Genomic DNA, 12,518 nt, shown 5'->3' on the forward strand with positions numbered 1-12,518 from the left:
TCATCTACGATCGGGGGTGTCACAGTTATGGCTCGGGTATTGCCTGAGAAGTTGTGGTCTGTAACTTTCACACAGAACTTATGTGTCTGTCCAATGGTACTGATCAGAGCTTCCGGGACAGGCATCTCATGGTCAGCTCCTTCGCTTTTATTAGCCTTACAATCAATTATAATAGTGTCAGCTTAGTCACTTGAGAGATCAGCAACAATGACGAAAAAATGCATTTGAGATTATAAACTGATGCTCAGTTACCTCAAAGTAGCTGCTAACTAACTCGGATGCGGGCCTCCAGTCAACTCACGCCAGCATCTCCAAGTAGGACAAAAAAAGCTTGTTCACTGTTGTCATAAACAGAAATCTTTGCCCGGTACCTGTTGTGAAAGAATAAGAAACTAACGTCAAAAATGCAATAATCAAAAACTAATACTATTGAAACCGTAATTGAATATTAAAGCGAGATAACATACTGTGGAACGCCAGCTGTGTTAACCTTCCCACATTTTGTGTTTGTACAAATCAACGAACTTGGGCCGTTGGTAGCCTTAGAATGGCACTCACTGCATGCAATGTAGTACCAAGGAGAGCCATGAACAACATCATCAATCGTAGCCGTGCACTCAAAAAAGGCAGCCTGCGAAAGTTTATAAACATGAGATTAAAATATATCAGTGTTTCAAAATGAGTAAGTAATACAGCTTTACTTTTACCTTTGCAGATTCCTGAGTCATATAGGAGAATATATCTGCTATAGTCAGTGTCTCACGCTTAGTGATGACGTCTGCGCTAACTTGATTAGCAATCTTTGGGTTAGAGCCCAGCCTGAAACAAAATAAAAAGCAGTGCTTCAGTCAATCACTGCTATAAGTGTAAGTTTACGCTTCAGATGAATCTGTATAGAATAGATGCTGAAGACGGATATACATACCAGGTGAAATAATCCCTGGTTTGTTGGACATCATAGTCCATGAAGACCCGTGTGGAGGACATAGAGGATAGGGCAAGGGTACCTGTTCAATAATGTAAGAATCGTTAAAAAGGATTGAGTGAAAATTAACAACTATTGATAAAGAAGAAAACGTTTTAGGAATGGTAAATAATTACCTCCGAGACGTTTAGTGTTAACAATTGTGACCAAAAGCACTGTCGGAGTGTTTTCACAGGAGTTGAATTTCTTGCAAAAGTCTGTTGCAGCCTGGTCCCAAAGGTAGAGCTTCATCACAGGTCCACTGCAAAAATAAACTCATAGGTATTTAAGAACTACCGGGAGATGATTACTTGAAATAAAAGAACACACTTACTCATGCGACTGCACATGAATCATAATATGCCGAGTGGTAGCGATCTTCATATCGTCAAGGCTGGGACGCACAATAAGAGTCTGTCCATCGACCAGCTTCATGTGGCCAATAACATCTATAACATTTACACGAAAAGAGTAAGTTATATGACTAATAAAACTCTAGAAACCAAATATTTGAACTACTTATTTAACCCTTAAAATATAGATTTTTTTACCTAAGCAGGAGGATTTCTACACACAAAGTAATGTAACTGAGAGATGATTTCTAAAACTAATATGCTTACCGTAGAGGTCACCTTTGAGATCACAGTTGGCTTCAAAATCTTCGTATGAATGAAACCTGAAACAGTCTTCATCAAAAAGATGGGAATCTCGTGAAGAACCGACATTTCAGAGTTCCATGCGAAAGACACGGTTGCGAAATGATCAGCAACCCGATACACCGGTTTGTTTTTCAATCCGTAGAAATTGATGATTTTGTAAACTGATCCGCGTTTCATCTCAGGCAAGTACTTCTTAATTCGCCCCGGTGGGATGAATCCTTGAATAACAGTTCCCTGAAATAACAGATCACGAAATGAGAATGAAACCTCAAAACTAAAAAGATACGAAACAAACACATAGAAACGAACCAACTTCAGAATTAAAACAGACACGAAACAAAACACTACTTTAACTAATTAATCAAGCGTATAATAGACGTCTAAAAAACCTCAGAACTAAAACAGATACGAAACAAACACATAGATACTAAACAACTTCAGAATTAAAACAGATTCGAAACAAAACACTACTTTAACTAATTAATCAAGCGTATAATAGACGTCTAAAATAACCGTCGACAGATACGAAACAAAACACTACTTTAACTAATTAATCAAGCGTATAATAGACGTCTAAAATAACCATCGAAACCCTAGCCTATCAAAAATTCTCGGAAGCATAGATTTAATGATCTGGAAACTATTTTGGGAGAATCGACTAACCTGTTCGTCGATGAGGAGCATTTCGAGGCCAATCAGTGTCTTCTTCACCGGGTTCCGAGCCTCCCAGAAATGGATGAGTCGGAAGCGTAGTTGAGCTTCATGGGGACCTAGAGAGACATCCTTGAAGGAAATGAATTTTTCATCAGAGTCGGAGGAGACATGCGACTTCCCATTTCGTTTCATCGCCATGGATCGAGTTTTGAGTGGTTCTAGGATTTTGGTTTATATGAAATAAAAAGATCAATATATAAAGAAGGACGAAAAGGGGGAGGTGAAACAATATCATAAAAGAGCTATTGATTGTGTAGAAGTGGCTCGATTAAATCTCGGCTTCTCTGCTCTTCGATCGGAGAAAATGAAAAGGTAGAGGCGATGAAAAGACGAAGAGGCAGAGACGATAAGCTTCGACGGAGACTTTGAGGTTACTTTTGTATTTTATGTTTCGACGTAAAAGTTTAATAAAACCCTTTTGTAAATTACAGATGAAGCCCACAGAAGCCCATAACGCTCCAGACAAAACAGCACGGCGAGCACGGGATGACGTGTCACATAAAACGCTCCTGATTTTTACGAGTTAAAAATCTGACGTGGCACGCTGTATACTCTCTATATGCTGCTTTTAGTATTGTAGATGATTGAAATTTACCTTAAAAATTAGTTTTATTTTGTAAGCAAAAATATGCTCATGCGTAGCATGGAATCAATACTAGTTTGTTAATAAACATTCAGTTGATAAAAAAAACATATAATTTTTTGCAAAATGATTTTCGCATTCGAACTCTCACGTTAAAATTTACACTGATTAACATCGTTGTTACCCTTAATGAATAATTGTATTTACTTATTTGATTAAATTACTGATTATAAATTAATATAATAAAAATTATCCAAAAATAAAACAAATTTTAAATTAGACAATTCAATTAAAATTTATATAATAAAATTAGCCAAAAATAAAAATATAATATAAAATAAAAATATAATTCCTATATATATTGTGTTGTTATTCAAAAAAAAACCCTTTAATGTATTTTAAAATAAAAAGATCTATATATAATATTATTAAGACATTAACCATAAATAATATTTTTTAATCATAAAATATTTAAAATTAATAAACATAAAATTTATAGTTAAATATTAATGAAGTAAAAATCTTAATTTTATATGTCAAAAGAGAATATTGGGTGATTTCAGAGATTTATTTATTAAAATAAAGTGCATAAAATAATTAAAAATATTTATAATATGAGAGCTTTCAAAAACATTAATGCAATAACAAAATATATATTTTGATAAATATTTTTCATATATGAATAATTTGATATTCAGTTTAAAATTTTGAAGATATAAATAACAACTTATCATACAAGTAAATATAAAATGATTATGCCGCAATTGCGGACAATACACCAAATTTTGATATTAAAAATATTTACTTTATACAATTTTAGAAAGATATCAATAATGATATCATGCTCGGTTAGTAAATCTCACTTCCCTCTCCCGGACCACATAACGTTATCTTATTAAATAAAAATATGAGTAGAACAAAATAAAACAAAAAAAATACGAACATTTCACAAACTAGCATTAATGCATACAAACATTTCACAAACGACATTTTTTAGAGATGATATTTGTTAAATACAAAACGACAGAGATAATGGCATGAAGGAAACACACTTTGCCTCCGAAAGACAAAAAATGTTTGTTTGTGAATCCACATTTTGATCTCGACTCTCTGTTCGTCCATATCCCCATCGTAAGTATCCCCGCTCCCGCAGTTGCTACGATCCTGTTCTCCACCATCATCCAATCCATAGACACCACCACCAATTGTCAATTTCATAACAAAAAATCAAGTAATAATGTATATGTATTATATATAACAAATGTTAATGTGTTGTATATGCTCGCAAAATTTAAATCTTAAAACAATTTATGTGATGATTATGACATCTATTTTTACTTTTACAGTATTAAATTTTTAGTTACCAAGTGAGAGAAAGACAGGCAATGTTGATGTATGCACACATCTTAGGTACGGCGAGTACTTTGAATATATTGGAGAGACTGCATCCTATCATAACGGCGAATATATGAGCTGCTGCCAAACATGCTAATGCTATTATCCCCAACACGAAAGCTTTTTGGCTTGGAGCTTTACACTCGAGTAACCACACCTTCATGTGTTTCACCTGCATCATGGGAATAACATAAATGAAACCATCATCGTCATCATTATCATCATTTGTTTTCTATGGTATATATATACACATATAAGATATGTATATATGTACCTCTTCTTGGGCGACTTCGGCTTGAATTGCCACCAAACCAGCGATGACATCTAATCCCACGATCAAAAATATACAAACAACTATTGTAACACTAAAGCATCCACTCTTCCCATTGTTTTCACCCATTTTTATTTTATTAAAGTTTTATCTTCAATCTTCACTTTGAAAAGATCGGATTATTGTTGAAGTTGATAGTATTATGTGAAGGGAGCAAGTATGGTACTACTCCATCTTTTGAGTAAAGTTGATTAATATATAAAGGCTAGAGTTTGGATTGGATCTTAGCTTACTACGTGGAAGATGACTGAGTGAGTAATTTTGTGCATTCCTATCTACATTAGTAATCAAATAAGAATGTGTTACAGGATAATATCAAATTAAATAATGATTTATCTTTTGGTCAGCAACTTCTGTAGTCATGTTTTCCTAACTAGTTTTTCCTTTCTTTGTATTTTTTTCTGAATTCAATAAGTTTTGGGTCAAAGTCTAATTTCTTTAGATGAGGGATAAGAATCAATTATTAAATATCTTTTACAATTATTAAAATTCGAATCTAAGAGTATCTTCAATGTATGTTTTCATATTTTTCTCTAAAATTGAAATTTCTATTATAGAAGTGGAATTTCTATAAAATATGCCTCTATAAAAAAGTTTTATCTATTTTAAAAGATAATATAGAGGAAAGTTATTTTTTGTCTCTATTTTTAGAGGTGAAAATAACATATTTTTATATTTTTTCCTATAAATAGAAAAAATATATTATAGAGACATATATTATAGTAAAACCACCTCTATAATGGATTTTTTTCTATTTTTGAAAAAAATATAGAGATGGAAATAGAATTGGGTTGGAGATAGTCTTCTATTTTTAAGGAAGAAAACTTTACTAATAGAACTACCAATTACACATACCTTTCTTTGTATCTTCACAAAACACATATTAATATAAAAAGATATACACTTAACATACCTTTTCTTTGTATCTTTACAAAACACATATTATTAATAAAAAAAAGATATACACTTACGTATATGTAAGTTCTCACCTAAAATACACCATTACTAATGAAAACAATAAGATTGATAGTCTAGTACTATTTGGGAACAAGAAAGGACTTTAAACCAACTTAATTTAATACTCCCTACATTTTATAATATAAGTAGTTTTAGCTAAAAGCACAAAGATTAAAAAAATTATTATGTTTTAAAAAGTATTGTATAATAAATAGATAAGATATAATTTAAATAATAAAAAATAAGTCTATTTAATTTGATTGATCACACTGTATCCAATAAATATAAAAACGATAAGATATGTCTACATATATCTAATAATAATCAGATCGTGACACTTGTCTTGTATCTTTATAGCATCTCCAATGGTACTATATATTTCTCTCTAAACACCAAATATAGAGTAAAAATAACTTCAATAGTGTGATATATCTTGCACCAAATAGGATAACGTTGTTCTTTTACTCTGTTTTTAGAGTGAAACTTTTTCTTTATAAAATGACGCTTCATTTTTATATGTTATCATTTTTTACCAAAAGAAAATTGTATATAAATTTACACATTTTAATACTGTGTTTAGTACAATGTTTGTTTATAATTATATGTTGTAATAAAATATTAATTTTAAAATAATTATTTAGTTGTATAAATAGTATAATTGTGCTAGTTATTATTATAAGATAAAATCAATGGTAATTTTTTTTTAATATTTTGAAAATTAATTATTAGATAATAAATTAATAAACAAGTAAAAAGAATATATTTGAAATATTTTTTTATTAGAAAATAGATATAACCACTGGAACAAAATAATTCTCTACTTTTAGAGTAAAAGATAGAAGCAGCCATTGAAAATGATCTTATAAATAAAATAAATTATTACATAAACAAATATGATAAAGTAGGAGAAAGAAAAACAATAATATCTACTAAACGTAAGTTGTGAGAGATAGGATTATACGAATATAGCTCCGAAAAGTCTTCTGAGATATTGTATATCGTCTAGACGATGTCCATGGAAGTTTTCTGGAATAGTTAATCTTAAAAGTAATTTTAAAAAAATTAAAAAAAATATTTCGACAAGTGAAAAATTAAAATCATGTATTTATAAATAGTTTTAAGTGATATAATAAAATTGAATAGTTTTTAACATAAATTGAATAGTTTTTAAAGTAGTTAATCATGATATTCTTTGGCTTAGGGTTTGACAACATATGTTGTAGTATTGTATGTATTCTTAGGGTTAGATTTTGGAAAGCTTAAAAGTTATTTTGAAAAATTAAAATTTTACCTATATGTGTTTATTTATGTGTATAGTAAACACTTTTTAAGTTTAAACTGATTTTATGAAGTGTTTAGTTAGTTAATTTAGTTTAGGGTTATGTTTAGAGTCTAGACGACTAACAGGTAAGTCGTCTGGCGATTAGAAGACTTCTCTGAAAGTCTTCTAACTCCCGCTAAAAATATTTTAGTTTCCCGCTAAAAATATTTTAATTTACCTCTAAAAATATTGAAGTCTTCTGGGCGACTTATAAGTAAGTCGTCTAGGAATTCATCTATTAGAAGACTTACTTGAAAGTCTTTTGAATCAAAAATATTTAACCTTATTGGAATTTTTGTCTCCATATATAAAGTAAAATTTACATATTCTCTCTCCTCCTCTCAAATGGCTGTAATAAAAATGTTATGTTCCTTATTCTAAAACTCTCCAACCTCTCTCTAATCTCTTTGAACTTATAAACACCAAACTTTATATCAATATATTGTTTTTGTCTCATGCATTTCTTACTAGTTTATCTTGTTTTGCAGGTTTTTCTTCACATGGTTCTCATCTTCCACTCATTTAAAGGTAGATCTATTAATTTTAGATATGTATTTTTGTGTGTTTTATAAATGTAGATCTATATAATCTTCCACTCATTTTCTCTGTTTTTAAGCCATTTGAACGTTTTTTGATACGCAGATTTTTCAGATCTGAGTTTGATATACATGTTTTTCAGATCTGGAGCAGACTTTGGAAGACTTACGGGAAATCTTCTCGGAAGTCTTCTAAAATATAATGTGTTAGAAGACTTCCAAGAAATCTTGCAAATTCTGCTCCAGATCTAAAAAACATGTATATCAAACCCAGATCTGGAAAACCTGCATGACTTCTAATGAAAGTGTTCCAAAGTCTGCTCCGAGAAGATTTCACAGAAGACTTCTAATAAAAGTGTTCTATCATTGAACTTATGTAATGATTTATTTTTTTGTGAATTTGACTAAGTTTTCTTGAGAATTCTTCCCCTTTAGTTGTAATAAATTTGATTAATTTTTTTGTGTTATTGTGTTTTGCTATTGAATTTGTATCAATAACTTTAATTATGTCACGTAAGTTTGGCAAGATAATATTGTGGAATATGAACATATTTGCTATTGAAAGTCTTCTCGGAAGTCTTATAAAATATAATGCGCCAGAAGACTTCCAGGAAGTCTGGAAGTCTTCTGGCGGAGTCTTCTTCCATATCAAGTGGAGTCCAAGCTTGTATTTGTAAAGGAATAATCTATAATAGTTTTGTTTATGATCTATTTTGTGATTTGCATGTGTACTCCTTTAGTTGTGTTTTTTTTTTTTGTAAATTTGAAGAGATATTAATAAAAAAAGTTAGTAAATATGTTCATACTCCACAATATTATCTTGCCAAACTTACGTGACATAATTAAAGTTATTGATACAAATTCAATAGCAAAACACAATAACACAAAAAAATAAATCAAATTTATTACAACTAAAGGGGAAAAATTCTCAAGAAAACTTAGTCAAATTCACAAAAGATAAATCATTACATAAGTTCAAAGATAGAACACTTTCATTAGAAGTCTTCTGGTAAGTCTTCTCGAAATACTTAAATTTAAAGCGAGAATTTGAAATATAAGCGGCAAATTTAAGCGGAAAATTAAAATTTAAGCAGGAAACTCTAAATTTTAAGTGAAAATTGAAATTTCAAATTTTTTGAAAATTAAAAAATATATCTTATGATCTAAGAAGACTTATGAAACCATGTTACTTGATATTCTTGAAGTTGCTTAACACTTTTGAAAATTAAATAAACATATCTTAAAGTTACTTAAAAAATTTACAAAAACTAACGTAGAAGACTTACATGGAAGTCTTCTGAAAACTTTAATACACATGAATGTCAGTAAACTCATAGTTAAAACCAATTAAGTTATTGAATTTTATTCAGGACCTCAAATATCGACTAATATACATGAATTAACAAAAAAATATTAAAAAGTCTTTATAGTTTTAGAGAAAATGAAATTTTATTAAACATTGACGCAGACGAATTCCATGGAAGTCGTCTGGTAGACTTCTAGAAAGTCGTCCATTTGGGTTAATTTTGCAATTGATTTTTAACCTAAACGACTTAAATGGAAGTCGTCCATCTTTGTTTGTTAAAAAAAGTTCGAGGAAGTCGTCTTGGGTAAAAAGGTTAGGTTTGCATTTGACCGGATTGTGTCAGAAATTTGATTTTTCCTGGACGACTTACATCTTTGTTTGTTAAAAAAAACTCGAGATGACTTCCATGTAAATCGTCTAGTGTAAACAAGTTAGTTTTGCATTTGACCGGATTGTGTCAGAAATTTTATTTTTCCTGGACGACTTCTATGTAAGTCATCTCACGTTAGTTTTACAATTGAAAAATAAAACAAATTTTTTTTTCTAGACGACTTAAATAGAAGTCGTCCGTCCGACGACTTACATGGAAGTCGTCCGTCCGACGACTTACATGGAAGTCGTCCAAGATAAGCAAGGTTTGACCAGAATCTCGGAATAAAATCATGGACGAATTTCGTGTAAGTCGTCTAGAAAGAAATATTTTTTTATGTTTTAAATTTCAATTGCAAAACTGACCTGAGACGACTTATATGGAAGTCGTCTATATATAACAAAATATTGATTTTTTTTAATTTTCTACTGGACGGCTTATGGGTAAGTCGTCCAAAAAAAGTCAAATTTCTGACACAAGCCGGTCAAATGCAAAACTTACCCATTTACCCTAGACGGCTTATATTGAAGTCGTCTCAAATTGTTTTTTTAACAAACAAAGATGGACGACATCCATGTAAGTCGTCTCTAAAAACACATTTAAAAGTCAATTGGAAAACTAACCTCTGCATTGGCCAAAAGACTTCTATGTAAGTCGTCTACAGCCAGAAGACTTACACGTAAGTTGTCTGGGCGAACAGGTCTGAAAAAAAAATTGATGTCATAGTTTCAACCAGTGAGATAATTTGTTTAGCACACATAAGTCTTCTCCAAGCAACCAGAATCTCAAACAAAAGTGACCCACCAAGAATCGTAAGCTTTAATGGCTCTATGAACCATAAAAAATTTAGAATCTAAATCTTGGGTTTTTTGGATGAATATGGAGAAAAAGTGAAAGAGATGTTGTTTTTAGTTCATAAGAATTATGAAAGAATAAGTGTAAATCGGTTTGAGGTGCATTAAGAGCTTCAAATTGGTTGTTCATGGTGGTTGGTGTATTGATGGCAATGACAATCTTGCAAATACTTGAGGTTGAGAGAGTAAAAATGTCATTTTCGTAAAAAAAAAAAATTAATGGCATTTTGTGAATAATCTGAACTTGTAGGGTGAATATGGTAAAAGAAATGTCCAAAACAAAATATAGGTTAGTTTTGTGGTTGACTTTGAGTTTTGAGTCAATTTTGCAAAAAACCATATATTTTAAACATACAATTAATACAAAATTTTCAATACAAAATATTATGAATTAACAATGATCATTAAATTAATTTATAATTAAAACTATAGATATATTACTAAAAATGCATGTGTTATTATAAACCATAGCGTTTTGTTTGAAAACCATGACATATAATTTGATTATTTTGTAAAATCATTTTCAGTTCCAACTAGTACGATCGACAGACCCGTTGAAAATAATAAAATTCACAATCATATTTGATAATTTGTGTATATAAGTTAAAAGCATTTCCAACTTTTTGAAATTCAATAACTTTTTGGTTATAATTCTTTTTTTTTTGGTTCATTTTGGTTATAATTCATATAATACAAATTTCTGTTATACAATTTTCAAGAAAGGCAATGGATCATGTCGAGAAACATTACATTATAAGTGAAATGGTGCATTCAGATTTCAGAGCCAACAATGGATCAAATGCACTGAGACACTACCGTTCTTTCGTAAGGATCATATGCACTGAGATAGCCCTTGCAACTGCAGACTCAGGTTTGGTAATTTCCCACCTTTGTTTAATGTAATGGTACTTGGTAGTAGTCAACTATATACAATTTGATTGAGATGGAATTTACGAGATGAACAATGTTGCTTACGTGGCCGTGTAAATATTGCAGCAAGTCATTTTTAACTGGAGATGCCTACAATCTATTTTGATTTTCTAAAAGAAAATTCTCACTACGAAAACCATGATAATATATTGTATGTATTTAGTTTTATGAGTGGTTTTTAGTGGTTAGATATTATATGGATCTGATGTTGATCACTATAATATTAGTTCCCATACATTCATTTCAGACTTATCGAACAAAAACTATAAGAACATGGTTGAGAAACTAGCAAGAATGCAGTCTAGATCTCTGCCTAGTTTTCAATCTAATGTATTAATTTAATGTCCTATTTTTTATCTACTATACAATAGTCTTTGTTAGACCAATTTTAGATTATTAACGTCTTACTTGATATTTGTTTTAGTTAACCAAAACTATAGCCTTAAAAATAGGTAAGATTAGTTATATTCTGTTAAAATATGATTTATTTATTAATTATGTATACTATTAAATTTATAATAGCACATTTGTTTTTTTTTTACTTTGGAGATGGCCTACGAACATTAGTGAATAAAAGAATTTTTTTAGTTGTTGAAAATATATGGCTTATAATAATTATATAAAAACAATAATTTCATTTGTGGCTTACACTTATATAATACGTTCTACAATCATTTCATATAGAAATACTTGTAACATATATTACGTCAAAAATTCATTTGAAAATTTGTTTCATCAAATTTCATTTGTATAAAATTCTTTCATTCAGTGATAATATTCCAAATACCAATATTGTAAATTATTATTATTATTTTATATACACATTTCAACTGTAAAAAATGTAACTCATAGATTCATATGTAAACAAAATGTTTCACTAAGTTTAACACGTCTAAACTTATTTCATGTAGTATTAATAATATATATATTAAAATTCCAAATTATGCAATTATAGTATCAAATTTTATACGGTTATAAGTAATGGTTATACATTTTTAATATTTTTGGGTTAAAGAATAAAAGAAAACAAAAAAATTGCTTATTATTTTCATTACATTCTAAAGAATATGCTAATAAGATTTCTAGCTTAACAAGTATTATAACCCTTAAATATATAGCATATTCGTAAAAATCAAAACGTAATTTAAAGGTATACTGACAAGATTTTATTGTTCTAGGAATGTAACTTAATTATTTTAAACAAAAAGAAATATTTAAAAATTTACAGTATATCTAAACTCCTTATAATATATTTTGAAGGAAAATTGTAACTATTACGTAATATCAAAACTGGCAATATACAATGATATGATGTCTTTTCTGTATAGAATATACTTAATGATAGATCATAATTTTCGAGTTTTATCATTTAAGGTTGTTTGATAGCATGAGGGAGTTTTCTTGATCCCCTTTGATATCTTTAATATTTGTTTGGTTAAGGAATAAAAAGTTTACAAAAATTTGCTTATTATTTTCATTACATTCTAAATAATATGCTAATATGATTTTGTAGCTTAACAAGTATTATAATCATAAATATATAGCATATTTGTAAAAATAAAAAATCATCAATTGACTATATTTTCATAATCGAAAAT

The 12,518-nt window shown here is 29.5% G+C and overlaps 2 protein-coding genes across 2 annotated transcripts; both read right to left on the reverse strand.

The window, feature by feature from the left end:
• Window positions 1-292: 292 nt before the first annotated feature.
• Window positions 293-2,475, reverse strand: LOC125579272. The gene is made up of 9 exons (XM_048743250.1): window positions 2,287-2,475; window positions 1,585-1,857; window positions 1,516-1,531; window positions 1,299-1,413; window positions 1,102-1,226; window positions 926-1,007; window positions 708-819; window positions 468-631; window positions 293-371 (listed from the first exon to the last, which is right to left on the reverse strand). Exons 1-9 carry the CDS (start codon window positions 2,473-2,475, stop codon window positions 293-295), a joined length of 1,155 nt encoding a protein of 384 aa, XP_048599207.1.
• A 1,393-nt stretch (window positions 2,476-3,868) lies between these two features.
• LOC106369504 lies at window positions 3,869-5,277 on the reverse strand. The gene is made up of 3 exons (XM_013809653.3): window positions 4,590-5,277; window positions 4,285-4,487; window positions 3,869-4,084 (listed from the first exon to the last, which is right to left on the reverse strand). Exons 1-3 carry the CDS (start codon window positions 4,713-4,715, stop codon window positions 3,898-3,900), a joined length of 516 nt encoding a protein of 171 aa, XP_013665107.2. The 5' UTR covers window positions 4,716-5,277; the 3' UTR covers window positions 3,869-3,897.
• Between the last annotated feature and the right edge of the window lie 7,241 nt (window positions 5,278-12,518).

Source organism: Brassica napus, chromosome A10 (assembly GCF_020379485.1).
Source record: "Brassica napus cultivar Da-Ae chromosome A10, Da-Ae, whole genome shotgun sequence".
Classification (NCBI taxonomy): domain Eukaryota; kingdom Viridiplantae; phylum Streptophyta; class Magnoliopsida; order Brassicales; family Brassicaceae; genus Brassica; species Brassica napus.

Bases quoted from the DNA above. Each gene is read 5' to 3' on its own strand.
- LOC125579272 (XM_048743250.1), bottom strand. From the start codon at position 2,475: ATGGCGATGAAACGAAATGGGAAGTCGCATGTCTCCTCCGACTCTGAT. The intron at 1,858-2,286 runs GTTAGTCGATTC...CTGTTATTTCAG, and splicing joins TGCTCCTCATCGACGAACAG to GGAACTGTTATTCAAGGATT. The intron at 820-925 runs GTATGTATATCC...ATTTTGTTTCAG, and splicing joins ACCAGGGATTATTTCACCTG to GCTGGGCTCTAACCCAAAGA.
- LOC106369504 (XM_013809653.3), bottom strand. From the start codon at position 4,715: ATGGGTGAAAACAATGGGAAGAGTGGATGCTTTAGTGTTACAATAGTT. The intron at 4,488-4,589 runs GTACATATATAC...CCCATGATGCAG, and splicing joins CCGAAGTCGCCCAAGAAGAG to GTGAAACACATGAAGGTGTG. The intron at 4,085-4,284 runs GTAACTAAAAAT...GGTGGAGAACAG, and splicing joins GCCTGTCTTTCTCTCACTTG to GATCGTAGCAACTGCGGGAG.